Below are 16,162 nucleotides of genomic sequence, written 5' to 3'. Positions count from 1 at the left end.
CGAAGAGGACATTGGACAAACATTGGACAACTTAACTTAATATGGTTTATACTTTCTAACACACATCACTAAAACTCAAATCTCACTTTTCACTTGGTGTTAGGAAAAAATCCCAGCATGCTCTGAAACAGTGCTAACATTAGATGTGACTGAACATGAGAGACAAAAAATGAGTCAGTAAACGAGAAAGCATCAGCATGACGACGCACCTTGAAGGCATAATAAATCAGTAAGCTTCCCTTTTAGTGATTAGTTCCACTTGTGAGCAGGGTTATCAATGCTGAAACTGATATTGAGCTTGTGGTTAAATAATGCTTCATAGCCTCAAGTCAAAAGAACAATGAGCAAGTTCTAGTGAGTGAAGACTGTCAATACAGCCTGCAGCCGTCAGACAGGTCATTTAACAACTTTCTGAGTCACCATAAAGTGAGCTTATGATCCATATCAGCACTGGGCTGCAGGCGAGAGCAGATGATCAGTTATCTTTATCTCCCCAGTGTGACAGTGGTGTTTGCTGAGGCCAAAATGTCCTTGCTCAGTGCTGATCGAAGGTAATTCTCTATGGGTATGAGATCACCTTGCTACCAGAGGTTTGGACAAAATAAATGAGTAACAAACAACATCCATCAGCAGCCCAGGGGGAGGCTTTCCTTAACTTTTTTTGAACTAATTTTCTCTAAATTAGTTTCTGCAATGATCTGGTTGAGCAAAGTCTGGATTTAAAATGGCTTTGCGCTGCTCTACTGATCTCTGCCTGAGAGTGTGAAAGGTGTTTTTGGTGTCACCTCTATTTCAGAGGATAATGGTGTTTTTGAAACTCTGCAAAGCTAGCTTGTGCTATCCATTAATCATACAACGCTGTGTTGGTGTAAACACTAGACATGGCAATGAATCCCATAATAATCATCCTGTTACACAATCAGTTGGTCTGAGTTGATCAAGACTCTATTTGTAAAAACATCACTTTATTCATTCCTGCTGTGGAAAAACTACATCCAGCCATCACTGAGTCTAAGCTGGATTGGGAGATGAGGCCATGTCATGTGATGCATCCCTAGCTCTCCGAGGAGTTTCCTACCTGTAGGCCTCTATCAGCCGCTCAACCTTCTGTGCTTCTCCCTGAACTCTGATGTGAGCCTGGAATTTCCTGAGCGCTTCGTCCAGCTCCATACTAGAGAAGTCCATTTCATCCACCACGCAGCTGGAGAAAAACACACCCCGTCAGCAGTGGCAAGAAGATCAATTTGGAAAGGAAAATACAGAAAACCGTGTGTTCGCATATGTGCAAAATGAATATTAAAACTCTTAAAGGCCACGAAAAAATGAGCCTTTTTCATTGTGATGAAAAAGGAAAGCCATTTGATTATGACTGTCATGATAACTCATCTAAATTAAGGGTCTAGAAATGCATGTAATGGCCTCACAACAGCAGCAAGCTACAAGAAATTCAAAGTACAGTGCTTAACAAATTTATTAGACCACCTGTCATAAAAACAAGAAAACATAAATATTGTAGAAATATTTCAAAAACTTGTTTAAAACTAAAAACGTTATTGTTATTTATTTGGCAAATAACAAACAGAAACAAATAAATAGTCCTTTTTCACACATAACAACAGGAAAAAAAAAAAAACCCCCTGAAAGATCAAGCATGACATTCAACCACTAAAACTAATTTTCCTGTTCAGGAATGCAAGTAAATCACTATAATTAGACATCTTAATCAAGAAATAATAATGTGCTTTACTATTTTTTTCAGTTTTTCTGTAAATCTGAATTAACGGATAAAAATAATAATTAGATTTTTGCATTAAAAATATAATTTCGGATAAAGAGCTTCTACATACTGGTGCATTAACCATTACAGAAACATAAAAAAAATGATTTTGGTAATTAATTTAGGGCAGCTGTGGCATAAACCTTACATTGGGTGGTGGTCTAATAAATTTGTTAAGCACTGTATGTGTAAAATTTTGATATCTGTTGCTTACTTCTGCACTTGCATACACCGGGGCTGTCCCATCGGGATTTTCAGAGCTGACTCATAGTTGGCATTTCTATCTGATACATGCATACATGCATCCTGATCTGAGCTCCCTCAGTTTGTATAGTTAGAGCTCCACAACACGTGTAAAGTATGCACATGTTTATTATCACCTTATAAAGTTGTTATATGTGAGAACAAGCTGTTTATAAAGTTTATAGAAAAAGCCACCCCTCACTGCATACTGTTAATTTCATTTTATTTTGGTTCATTATAGCACCACAGTGTGGGCAAATGCAGAGTTAATGTTTGGAGGTTGTAATGTCCGGCTAACAAATTAGCAAACAGTTGCTTATTTACTCATCCAGTAGACAGAGGGTGATATTAGCATTCATTTGAAGTTGTGTTTATGGAAGTGGTACTATATTTGGTAATATATGTATGGTATGGTAATCACTGTCCTTTTAGCTCTGTTATTCATCGACTAGTCACTAACTTCATCTATCTACAAACAAGGTTGATGAGAGTGGTGAGGCTGGACCAAACGGTAAAGCAGCAGGCCTTAAAACCAACACAAAGAGTTAATTTGAACCGATGTTCATATACAGTTATTGATTTGTGCAGCTTTAATGTAGAACTTTGACATGAAATTGAATATTGTCTTTGCTTAGGCCGTAACACTTTCATTTAAGGACCTGAGCACTTCTTTTTGCTGAAGAGAGGATTGTGACTTGGCTCTCTAGAGGCCTGATAGCTCGATACCTTGCATGTCAGGATTTATAGACGTTTTCTCAAGGAGCCCTTTAGATATGCCTGTCAAACTGACACTGACAGACCTTTCCTGGCCTTATCCTCCACGGAATCTCAATGAGCTCTGATAGAGCTGGTGTGCTTTACGTCTGATTCAGATAAGTCTAAAGCATAAAGTAGAGATGCTATTTGACTGATGCAAAGAATCTACAACCCCCCCCCCCCCCCCCCCCCCCAAAAAAAAAAACAAGGTCTTTATGACTTCCCCGACTTATTAAAAGAGCTGCAGAATATAAATGGAATCTGTGTGTTTATCTGAGCATCACAGCAATTTCCTGAGTGGATTCTATTTCTGTTTATTTCCTGGATGTAACTTGAGTCATTATGCAGCACTCAGAAACTGCAAAAACTGTTTGAATGATAGTAGATTGCAAGCTGGCAACCCTATTTGCAACTAAATGATGATTTATAGTTGGGAAATTCTTGGGAGACAGATTAGACACAATTCTGGGCACTGGCATAGGTGGCAAGTTAAATAAAAAGGTTGTTTATAGAACCATGATATTTTCAGGGTGATCCATCTTCACCTTCATCTGATCGATCTGTGTGCACAAACATGAACGGGCTGCAAACTCACTCAAGGACGTCGCGGTTGAACTGTTTCTGTCTGTTACCCAGGAACTCGCCAATCATCTGTCTACTCAAGCCCTTCCTCTGAAGCAGGAAGTGGGCCACACCCACTGGAGTGTCTGGAACAAAGTTTCGCTCTATCAGATACTGGATGCCTTTTTCTGGTTTCCTGGAGACATGACAGCGGGTAGAGAGAGAGAAAGACAAAAAGGGAAATGGTGAGGACACAATCCAAATCTGTGATTATCCCACTGCACTTCTGCCCTTGGCCAAATGTGTGTCAAATGAGGGACAGGATTTGGGGAGGCAGCAAGGGAGGTGGTGGTGGTGGTGGTGGAATGGAGGACTGAGGGTGGGGAGGAGGGAGTTACTTTTCTCTGTAGTGTTGATCACAAATGATTAAAAGGAACTTAATGGCCGGCTCTGATAGAAACCAAATCCACAATCATCTATGATTAAACACAATCACACAGGCTCAGATGAAGATGAAGTAGGGCAGAGTGAGTCCCCCGGCTTGTTTGCACCTTAAGTAGAACAGGCCGACAGTTGTGTTTCAATCAACATCACAGCATATTTATCATACAGAAGTAATGGACTGGATCTAATTTACATAACCTCATCCCTCATTGTGTATGTAAAGTGTGATTGTACAAGTTAGAGGCTAAAAAATCTAATCAGTATATTAGATTGTGTCTGTCTCTGTGTGGGCAGTTTGTTAATGGATCTTGTGTAGTGAACTGCACATACTTGTTGAAGAGGTTTAGGCCAATGCGGTAGTGCCTCTTGCGGATGATGTCATTGCTGAAAGCAGGTGAGTCCCAGCTGTTGCGAGTCTCTTTGTGGTACGTCTGCTTGCTGAGCGTCTGCTCCCTCAGACTGTCTCTGGACGAGGACTCAGAGCTGCAGTTGATGGTGTCATTGGAGTTGGATGTGCTGTTGATGCTGTCATTGTCGCCGTCAGAGAAATCGGATTCTGACTTGCTTTGCCGGTTTGCGGTGCCGTTGATGGCCAGGTGGGCCTCCAGCTGTCGCGGCCGATGACGGGAAGAGTCCTCTTCTCTGGAAGGCCCACGGGGTGGCAAACCGTGGCTGACGTGTTTGGGGCTACTCTGCTGGTTGCTCAGGCTTGGGGCATAAGCGTTCTGTCTCTTCAAAGAGCTGCGGTCAGAACGATCGCTCAGCTCCACCGAGCTGTCGCTGGGAGGCTCAATGGTCAGTAAGGGTAGGTGGTCTACCCGCAAGCGCTGCTCTTGGCATTCCAAAGAAGGTGTGCTACGGCAGCTGGTGTCTGTGTCCCCTTTCTCATCCTTATGAGCCAGAGACCAATAGTCCTGGGAGGAGTTGAGGGAGCGCTGACGCAAGTCCGATTCTGTGCTGGAGGGCCTATCTACAGACTGAGACAGAGGCAGGGGTGGTGACAGCTCCTCTTCATCAATATAAAGGGTGACATCACTGTAAGACGCTGTCATTTCATCCAGTTTGCGGTGTTCTGAGGCGCTGTGGGAGGGTTTCACTTGGCAGCTGATGTCCCTGTCCATATCCTGGTGGCCTCTCCCTGGCTCTGAGTGGCTGTCGTCACCGTGCAGACTGCGACAGTTTAGAGCGTCATCTATGGACTCAGCTAGAGATTTGACCTGCCTAGAGAAGGCATCTTCTAGCTCTGTGATAGCATCTGTGAAGTCACTCTGTGTCGTGGGGGTCTTGGCCTGCACACCCATCTCCCCACCATGGTCTGACTGCACCAGTGCACCGATTTTGGTACCATCGTCTGTTAGCGAGACCTGCTTTCCCTCGAAGTAGGAGCTGTGGACTTTTTCAGGTCCTTCAAAGGAAAACTGCATTCTCATATTGGATAGGACAATCCGTCTGGACATACGGTTCTCAGACATAGAGCTTCTAAGACGCTCAAAGTTCTTGTTCATCTGATACTGGCGGAAGGCTGTCTGGATGGTACGGGCTGCATGCCGGGTTATGAAACGCCCACCATATTTACGCTCTAGCATCTCCACCTGCAGGAAGAGAAGGAAGGTTCATGACATAAATCTCTCTGAGAACAACTGGGAAGAATCTAAATAGTCCCTCAGATGTGTTCTTTTGGTAATCTACCCTCAGAAAAGTTCACTGCAGTGGATCAACTGGTGAACTATCGCTATAAACCACAATAAACCAAAGTGAAGACAGAGATGATGAACACATTGTTATAGAAGGTGCTGAATTCAGTCAAAGACTGGGCAAAAAATCTGCCATTATAGCCTCCTCCCGGCTGCATCTTACTGCCTTTCTGATCTCTCTGAATCTGTGTATGCAGTCTTGAAGCAGCTGACCACAGATAGTTTTGGACAGCCTTTCCTCAAAACTATTCATAGTTGTTACACTTTTGTATATGTATATTTTTTTTGTATATAAAAGTGGCAGGAATAGTTATGTGAAGATTGAAAAAGTAGATCTTTAGAGAAAAGATCAAAGCCTTCCTTACTTTCACATCACTGCCAGTTGAAATGGGTGTAAATAAAGGTGTATATGCTAGTACTTCATTTGAAGCTGAAGTCCTTATGTCATGCAATGAACTGTCATCTTTAAATAAGTTGAGCACAGACGCTCTTTTTGTAAAGGACGAAACTACAAATGTTTTACAGCATTTTCTCAAGCCTTCAGAGGGTGAGTGCTACTCAGACGATAGATTTTGTGTGGGGGGGGGAAACAGTCTAGAAATGGTTGGAGAAAAAAAAGGTCCATTTTCACCTGGTTCCTAAAGAACTACTACCTTGGAAACATGGGTTGGACAGAGTGAAGAATAGTGCTGCTGTCTTATCTGCTTTTGTCATATCTTAAAAAAAACTCAAGAGGACTGAAGATGACATTTAAAAATGGCTGAATGCAGGGTTTATTAGACCCCAAGGGAAGATGGATAATGTTGAACTGTGATAGGAACCCAGCTTGACCGATAAACTGCTAATGGCCTAAATAACGATGATGAATTGCTCCATATTACAATAACTCCCTCTATATCTCTCAGCCCTGTACATTTTACACCCTGACCCAGTTTTCCACCTATGGACTCAAGCTGTAAAATGACACAAATCATGTTTCCCTGCTCCAGGTGAGGGCAAAGGAGCCCAGTGGAATCAAAGAAGGTGGACCATGACAGTGAGTCTTACTACAAGAGGCTACAACTGTCACTGCTTAACAAGAAGACCAGTGTCCTTCCCACACAGACACAGCTGTATAGCTACAAGGCCGAACCAGACTCCTATTAAATCACTTGTATTTTACTGGTATGAGGAGATTCAGCCTGACAACAGCTTGTAGTAATAGGTAATATATTAACCTTCAGATAATTTACTATTTTTAAATAAGATGAAGATGTAATAATTATCTCTCTGCTTTCTGGCAACTAACTATATTGGGAATTATTTACTATACATTTATAATCAATAATTCAGAAGGGTATTGTGTTATATTTTGATCAGTTATGACATTATCTGACAGTCACTGCATTGTCAACGACCACTTTATTTGTCACTTGGTTCATAGGGTCCCCTTGCATTGCTAAGGGTTTGCAATACCCAAATGGATCCAAGTGGTCTCACAAGCAGTACTGACAATGTGGTGCATCATGATCCTCACAGAAGAAAAATATGTTTCTTTAGGCAGATGGAAGCAGTGAACTGTGAAATGAAAGGTATTGCTCCTTTTGGGTTGTTGTGGTGTTTGGGCCGACCGTGGCTCAAGTCTTATTATGCTTAAGTACATTTCAGCCCGGTCCAACTGTCCATGGATTCATTTTGGATATGGTCCAATAATACTGGGCCTGGGAATACCTCTACTTTAAAACTATGACAGTCTGTTGAGACAGTAAGCGTCTGTTGGCCACCAGTTCAGCATCTCTACTATGGACACTGGAGGGTACTTTACATAGGATGATTTTATATTATTCTTAATCGACTTTCATTGGTATTGTAATATAGTTATATAGTATGTCATTAATTTATAAAATTCAGTTAAAGTCAAAGCTATGTAAATAGATTTTTTTTAGCACTTGGCAGTAGCTGTAAACACAACTTACATGTTATTGGCATAAGATCAAAGTTTAAAGTCGTGAAGGCCAACATGTTAGCATAAAAATGTCCCCTAAATACATATCCAGCAAACACAGAACAGCAACAACCAAAACAATAACCTAAAAGGTGCTTTAATGCTTGTTAGTGTTAAGGGGAAATGCAGGGTCAGGTGACAATTGCCTACATATGATTTGTATACATTTTCTTTATCATGATATATATATCTCTTGGAAAAATGTTCTTTTTAATATTCTTGTATTGTTTCAAACCTATACCTCAGCCCTGCATTAGGTGTTTACAAATGGAAGTTGTGCCCAGCTTTGTGTGTCTCACCCCCATGCTCACCTGTTTGTCCTGTAGGTCTGATGAGAGCTCATAGCTCTCTGACAGCGAGCGGGAGCGCTTGATCGCCTCCTCCTCTGCCTGCTTGCGGAGGATGGACTGGGAGTGCTGGAGCTTGGGTCGGCGGGGCCGCGGGTGGCCAGGCAGCAAGATGTGTCCGTAGAACTGGCTGTCCAGGTGGTCGGGGCCGAGCCCGCCACTGTGGGTCACTGGAACGCAACTGTAGCCACCACTTGGGTCCACAGAGGCACCCACCTCACTGCCTGGAGCATCACCTTCCACACTGTAACACACAGAGCCACACGCAGCACACTGGGTTAGTCTGCTGAGTCATTTTCCTGACTCCCATTGCTTTGTGTTTCAGCAAGAAGCACGTGACAGCTGGAAGAAGTGAACTTTGATACTGCTGGCAGGGTATAAGTATGAGTGAGACAATTTATAGCAACAGTCTGAGTTCTGCCTGTTGTGTTTACACATTTCCTTCAGAACGCAGAAAATACCTCAAATCATCCTAAGCAGCTATAAGACTGAACCACTGCATCTCGATTAGAAGAAATTAAGTGGCTATGAATAAATTATGAATACCACAGAGCCACATAAAGCTCAACAAACACTGAAATCGCTGTGCCTTAATCAGCAACTCACTCTTTCAGCAAAAACAAGGCAACACAATGTCAAGAGTGATTAAAGTGTGTGAAGCGGCGCCTTGAATATTAAGATCAATAAGGATCTTTGTGTGCTCACAGGAGCACAAACACTAACCTGGACAGATGATTGGAAAAACCCCATGGGTGTTGAGCAACAACCAGCTATGGCACGGCAGACTGCAGCAGCTAAATGTCAACTGCATCTGTTCACTTCCTCCACACCTCTTAAGACTGTTGTGATTAGCCGAGAGGGCTGAAGTGCATTGTGCTGTGGTACCTGGAGACGTCTGAGTAACTACTACTTTAAGGAATCAAAGGTGTTTTTTACTGGAAGACAAGACAGCAACCTGATCTGACTGCTGTTTGAATGTGTGAAATAACAAGCAGTCCCTCTCCAGAGGCACAAGCCTTGATTTGGAGAAGTTAAGCCTTTTTATTTGTACAGAGGCAGAGCTGGATGCCAATATAAGAAGATTAATATGAATATTATACTGTATGAAGAAACTTCAATTAAATTCAGAAGCCAGCTCAGCAAAGAGGAACTGCTGACATGAGAACAAGGAAGACATCTGAATATATCCTGAGCCAAAGTGAATACACATTGTCCACTCAAGATGGACAGTTTGAGCACACAGTCAAAGTGGCTACATCTTAGGAACCACTCTTAGTCATGTATTAAACTGCTGAGATTACTTCTACACATGACACCACACACCTAAGACACAGTATGGATGTTACAGATACATCTCCACAGATGACAGATTACGTCACAATCACTGCCTTCAGTTATTACACTTGGTTTGCTTTATTGTTCATTTATTCCAGTGACTTATTATTGCACTTGCATAAAACTTGGGGACTTAGAAGAGTCAGATTAAAAAGAATGATAAAAAATTGTAACATCGGATGCCAATAATTTGTAACACATGCTTTCTGTTAGAAAAAAACTAAAGCCTCAAAACCCAAGCTGAGATAGCATGGGCCAAAATAACCCTAACGACATCATATTTTCTCAGACGGAAGAGAGGGTGCCCACCTTTAAATACCTTACAGAGCAATCTATTTCATTACACTGACTGATTTTAAAAAAGCAATATTATAATAAAGCAGCCCTGCTCCTCGATTTGGTCTGTAAGTGTGTATTTAAGTTGTAGCTACCACGGTATAAACACTATGGCAACATCCAGACAGCTGACAAATTTATAATCTTAGGATATATACCCCACCAAGTAATATACAGTACACATACAACAGTCCCAGTTATGGCAGAATCCCTGTATTTGATTCTCAGTGTTAAGCTGGTATTTTTATGTTATAGAAAAAATAAGCAACAAATGCCCAAATATTACAAAAGTATACAAGATATATAAGAAGTAAAACAACTGTCACTGTACATGAGAAGTGAATATTGTGTGACCCATTTGCACTGTAAGAGCAGACAGAGAAGGGAGAGAACCTTGAACCTTGAACATTAAACATCTAGCTCTGGAGGTGTACGCCAAATATTACCTGACAGGTGGTTTGTATGGTGAGTGTGAGTACAGCATACTTCATCGATTTGCTGTGCACAGCAGTAATTTACAATGCCACCATAAGAAAGCAGAAAACAATGACTTCTTATTATAGGATACAGGCCAAATGCTGTCTGTGTAACATCTGACCTTGTATCAGAACAGTCAGAGAGAGAAATGTCCGCAGTTCATAAAAAAAAAAAGCCAGGAGCGAGGTGATGCTTTTACGTAGCTATGGACTCCCGACAGCTGATTTCCTGAACTTCATCTTGCCAGTTTAAATCTATGGTGGAAATGTGAGCTTTGCTGCCTTAAAGCAACTTTTTAGTGAAATGCAATCAATATCATTTCACTTTGTTTGTCATCAGCTGATGGATGAAGTGAGAAGGCTCAAAGCAAGGACAACCATCCACAGACATCTATCACTACATAACCTTGTCTGGTACCTAAACCTCTGCGGGAGAATGTGTCAAGGTTAGATAATTAAGGCTAAAATAAAACCTTTAATAGGAAAGAGATTTGAAGTGTGCTGGACCTCTGACATCATAGTTACAACACATAGTTGTGCGTTTTGTTGTCCTACCAATCCACCCTGACCTCCTTCCTACTCAGACTTTATCGCTATTAATACAACATCACCAATGTTACCTAATATTTGTTCCTGTCATAACTGCTACAACTGGTAGAGGTCACCGAATAAAAAAACATAACTATGGTTTGAAATAAGCTGCTTGGATAGACGACCTATAGGGGACGACAGTACTGACGAAATGCACCTTCTGGCCTAATGGCAGGAGCAGTTTGGCCCTTCTGAGGCATAATTATGGCAATTTAACATTTGAAGTGGGTGGCCTTATCCAGACCAGTGCGTCCCAACCTGGGGTTTGAGGTCCCACCAGTGGGTCATAAAACGAAAATGAGGAGCCTTGAGATAATAATTAAAAAATATATATAAATTGCTCTGCTACTCTCTTTATTATTTTTCTGTAACTTTTGTCTAATTGTACTTCAGAAATGTTACATTTGTAGTAGTTATTTGGCAAAGCCATTTGAAACAACTTTTGTTGTTTCGTGTGGTGGACGTTTGCCTTCCAGCAAAGTCACAGTGAGGTAGGCTGAGAGTGTCATGGGCCGACATGTCGCAGAAAATGGCCCCCTCTTTCCAAAATGGACACTTGATGCTCATTAGAAAAACCCTAAATGTATCCTCATCCCTCTCCCCATGCATCCTCAACATATTTTTAATTCTAAAAAGGAACAATCTAATCAGAGAGAGTCCTTTAATTAGACTGAAGGGTGGGCTGTAATACATCTGCTCCAGCAGAGGATGTCTAATTGGAAATACCCATTTGTTTAGATGGAGAGAGGCTTAGCACTCAGTTCAAAGCAAGAGTAGGCAGACGCCTCTAGGAATGCAGACCGAAACTATGACAGCACTTCAAGCATGTTTATGTCTTCGCTTAGATGCGTATGTTGCTTTATGGTTACTGAACAAGTTGTTCTGCTCTTAGTTACACAATTAAGAGGTATGCAGTGTATCTTGAAATCCAAACAATAAAGACAAACAGCCTCATCAAAACAAGGGAGTGTGGCTGAGGACAACCATCTGTAGCAAAATATAAGAGACTTTAAATTTCGATATGTATGAACCCATTCTTCTTCCTGTGCCACAGAGGCTGAGTCACCCCAACAGTCAAAGTGATCCAATTCCCTTAGAATACACAGAGGATGAGAGAGAGGGATGACTTTGGTCAGACCCGCGGACTAACTGTTTGTGCCAAGCATTCATCCCGGCTCATTAAAATTAATATCTTTCGACCCCAAAAAATTCCATTTTAAATCAGAGGCAAAATGAATATAAAGGGCAGAGGAGAAGAAATGAGAGGCTGTAGTTCAAGATGCCAATCCTCACATGGACACAAAATGGGGCTGCTATGCACTGACATAACAAAATGCCATCATAACAATATTAGAAAAAAAGGTTTCTGTTTTATCTTGACTTGACACAGTATCACAACATTGTACTACAAAGCTACATGAAGACAGACCATAGGCCAACTCAAGACAACGACGAGTGTTTTAAGAAAAATAATGCCAATGACTAATTGAAAAAAGTCACTTGTAGCATCAGGGCAGGATGCCTATGTATAAACACTCTCATTTCATCAGTTTAAATGACTCTGAAGTCACTGCAGTGGTAAAGTACTTCCCATCATGGCTAATTAAGATCCTGTGGATTGAGCCTGTTTGCCTTAATTTCATTCTGGTGCTGGTTACAGCCACTGGAAGACAATCTTATCCTCCTAAAGTGACAAATCCAAATGTAATTTTGGGGAACTTATGTGTGGAATTTTATTGGTGCCTGAATTTTGAGCATATGATGCAGCGCTTTGAGCACAGAAAAACTCCGAATGCATTTATGGTATTCTTTGAAGAGAACAAAACACAAAGAATTGTTTGAGAAAACAAAAATCTATTCTGTGATTAATAAATGTATGGTTGGACTGTTCTCTATTTCAGCCATTTCAATGTACCACTATAACCTTTCTCAGATTCTCTGCTCTGTGTTTGCTCAGACCCTTGGACACTTGCTCAGTGTCTCTCTTTGCTCTGTGTTCTCTTAAGCTTGATATATAGTTGTGCGTCCAGGGGAACATGATACTACCCGCCAGAGCAATGGAGATACAGAGCTGTGATTGGTCAGCATGCGCTGCTGGGTTTCTGTTGCTGGTGGAGATTGTTCATAGTGAAGACAATAAGAATCTAAATAAAAGATTCAGCGGTCTGCTCACACATTTACTGAAGGCATTTCACCTGCAAACCCTCCGCTCACTGTGATTGCCACTCTATGAGGGTGAATGAATGAACACAAACATGACAACTGCACAGAGTAATCTCTTATTCAGCAGTGAGACAAAGTAAAATAGAATTTACCTGGGTGAACAGTAATGGCAGTTATACACTGTAAGCATATGTGTGGCCCACTGTTGCTCTAAATCACAACATGAAGTGAAACAGTTACTCTGGACAGGATCACGTAGGATACAACTATCTAGTGTTGCGGTGGTGAAGATGGGTGAAATTCCACACTGAAATATAAAACAAAGCCCACGCTATGGGTACATGCAATGGGACTCCCATTAATGCCTTGTGTCAACCACAAATCTGGCTTTAAGTTTGCCTTTACACTTCCTCAACCTGTGAATGTTACAGTGTGCCACAATTGCAGCTAACTGGAGAAAGTGGGGTAAGTAGTTACTTTATCTACAGTCCAGCTGTCAGTAGAATTATTGGTCACTAGTGTGTAAGCACTGGGAAACAGCCAGCTGGAGGCATATTCAAAAATGGTCAAAATTGAGATGGGTTAAACTCTAAAAACTCTGGATCAATGCCGTTATTGCAGCTCAATAGTGTTTTTTGTTAGACCCTCCCTGTGTGGTAAACGACCACTTCTTTCAAACTCCACAACACTGGTTAATTTACTCAGATTTGACAGAGCTCCTCCAGAGCCACAGAAGACATTATCCAACTGCTTTCACAAGCTGACAATTCCCCTTGCCTAGTAAATTGACTTTGACATGTAAAATTGGTGGAGTGCCCTTTAAAACTGTAACCCATCTCTGCTATTTTGAGGTTGCCATCAAACAATGGTCCCAAATGTGATTTTCAAACATCAGGCCTTAACAGTGATATCAGCAAATCTTTATAATGATTACACCCACATAAAAGGGTGAGCACTTCACCTTCCCTCATGTTACAGCCACCTATTCAATTCAAAAACCCACAAAATGCTGCAGTGTTTCATGACAGTGCATAAATTGCCGGCTGATAGAATTTTAATGATGTGTTTGTAGTGGAAGGTGGTGCGATGGATCCAGAGGAGGGGGCAGGTGATGTGAGGACAGCTCTGGTGTCAGCACCTCCTCTGGAGATGCCCTCCCTGTGCCGCTGAGCGGCTCTTCAAGTGGAGCTTCTTCTCACTGTGTCACTCCGCGGTGATGAATTAATTAGTCTGACCTGCCACTCAGACACACAACCTGCCTCTTCTGGTTTTCTTTGTTTCGCTATGTATTAACACTGACTGTTTTTCTCAAGTGAGTAACTCATAGAATCAGCTAAAGCTGATTAAATATGAGTTAGAGGGCACTGGATGAAGAACTGTAAAATTTGACTCAGCAGCATTCACTTGCTTGGCACGCAGCAGGAAAACCAACTACTGGCTCATCAATGAAGCATCAACCTTTACTGCATCGCTAATGAAGTTTACACAAAGTGTGCTCCTTGTGAATTTCATCAGCAGCTCTGTTCTGTGGCACAAAATCCACTGCATTAAAGACAATTTATCCAATAAAAAGTAACAGCAGTTTTGTTGGACATTAGTAAATGCTTTGTCAATTGATCTCAGTTGAGTCTTGCAGCAGTGCCCGAATAAAGGAGTGAACATTAATGAAATGTACGACCTGCTCCACGAGGCTAATCCAGAGCAGAGTCAGTAAGTGCATGCCAAACAACTATTACAAGTATCTACTTCTACATACAGCACCAGCACACATACACTCAAGGCTGAGCTTACCAGCTGTCTGATTCCAGCTCCAGTAAGGACTGAGTCCTGTCAGAGGTACACTGCAGACACCACATGTTGCCCTCTGAGACCCTAGACCAGACCCATCGCCACCCTGATTTCTGTCACTCCATCCCTGGGCTAAATGTAGCTTTCACAGTCTAACCGCACAGTTCGGATACCACTCCAGCTCTGGCCTTCTTTCAGCCTAGCAAGGAGGGGCGTTCTCAGGAAGAGGGAGGGAATTCCTCCATAGGAAATTGGGTCGTATGGCAGCAGGAATACTGGTGTCCCACAGATCATGAGGGTCTTAAACAGGAAGGGGCAACAAGTAAGAAGTAAAAATGGGAGAGAGAGAGAGCAAGCCCTGGAGGCTTTATTAATAGCTAGAGGCAAGGGTGAAGCCTGGGAAAACCCCTGGATATACCATTTTAGCTGCTGCGACTGAGGAGGTATGGCTGCAGTAATGTGAGCTTTACATTGGTACAACTGTCCTCAGATGTCAACCCTCAGCTTCATATGGAGGACATACACAGTGTTTGATAATCTCCACTTTACTACTGCTGATCAAAGGCTTAAAAACAGCGCCTAAAATGATCCTATCACTACTAAGGGTCCTGTAACAGACAATGCAGAACAAGCAACAGCTGCTTGGCCAGTTGACTTGCCACGCTATGCTTTAAACAAACAAGTTAATAGGGAATGTCTGACTCACATCTCCTCCCATCTCTATGCTGATGCTTAGGGTGATTCCCCCCCACTCCTATTCCCCTGCCTCGTCCCAAAATGTGAAGAGATGAGGGGCCTGTCCAGTACAGCCTAATGACATCATTATCCAAACAATGGGCGTGTATCAAGTGGACCAAAGATGCTATCAGCCAAGGCAACCATACAGCGTAAAGTAGTATGATAACAGAGCTAATAGGTTTAGTTTCAGTAAAGATCTGCCATGACTGTAAGGTCCTCATAATGTCTTATTCTGCACTGTAACCTCTAGTGAAGCTTATACAATTACACTACATACTTGCCCCAAGAAAACAAATTCTTAATGACCGTACATGATGTGGAAAATAATCCTAATTACAGTATATAATAAGTAAGAAGGAACTAGGGACTGGGTGCAGAATGCCTCTCTTATGGGTCATTACATAGCTCAATAAAAAGGATCAAAATGTCTCCCATATGGTGAAGGTTCACTTAAAGTGCAGCAGAGACAAATACAGTGAATGTAGAGTTGATTATAGCTCATTATCCAGTAGACAGTTGTGTCTACTGTGTGACCTCAGCACAGACCAAAGCTGGATCAAAAGTGCTGATCCCTGGCCCTGATGATCAGGTAGACACAGTTTAAACTGTAGACACAGTTTAAACATTAAGTCAAGCCCAGTGCTATCTAAGCCAGTTGTTTCCTTTAGCATTAATCATGACTGTGAAGCTTAACGTAAAGCTGCATCAGTTAACACCCACTTGCATCTGTTTGAATGCAGAGGGGGACAGTTTGAGACAGCTGCCTTTGATCAGACCTTGGGTTATTTTTGTCCTCTTCATCTCTGTCTCGACAGTGAATAGCCAGACTGTACAGACAGTAGTTAGGAGAGATGTGATGTATTTTTACCTCACAGATGAGACTAAATCTGTGGCAAATGCTGGAGGGGAGACACCGGTCAACAAACCAT

At 41.9% G+C, this 16,162-nt stretch overlaps 1 protein-coding gene across 8 annotated transcripts in view; it reads right to left on the bottom strand.

Moving 5' to 3' along the window:
- The window catches only part of iqsec1b (IQ motif and Sec7 domain ArfGEF 1b), a 185,830-nt gene that overhangs the window by 11,868 nt on the left and 157,800 nt on the right, over positions 1-16,162 (bottom strand). For 7 of the 8 annotated variants that reach the window (XM_041033349.1, XM_041033344.1, XM_041033345.1 and 4 more), the window contains 4 exons: positions 7,771-8,050; positions 4,112-5,373; positions 3,372-3,533; positions 1,079-1,201 (listed from right to left, as the gene is read on the bottom strand). In XM_041033349.1, coding sequence (XP_040889283.1) covers positions 1,079-1,201; positions 3,372-3,533; positions 4,112-5,373; positions 7,771-8,050 — 1,827 coding nt within the window. Of the gene's footprint in view, positions 1-1,078; positions 1,202-3,371; positions 3,534-4,111; positions 5,374-7,770; positions 8,051-14,498; positions 14,638-16,162 lie in introns of those variants that run through there. The other variant, XM_041033347.1, reaches the window with a different exon arrangement.

This window comes from Toxotes jaculatrix, chromosome 3 (genome assembly GCF_017976425.1).
Source record: "Toxotes jaculatrix isolate fToxJac2 chromosome 3, fToxJac2.pri, whole genome shotgun sequence".
NCBI classification, from domain to species: domain Eukaryota; kingdom Metazoa; phylum Chordata; class Actinopteri; family Toxotidae; genus Toxotes; species Toxotes jaculatrix.
The sequence above is the reverse complement of the archived record's forward strand: the minus strand, read 5'-3'. Positions and strand labels throughout refer to the sequence as shown.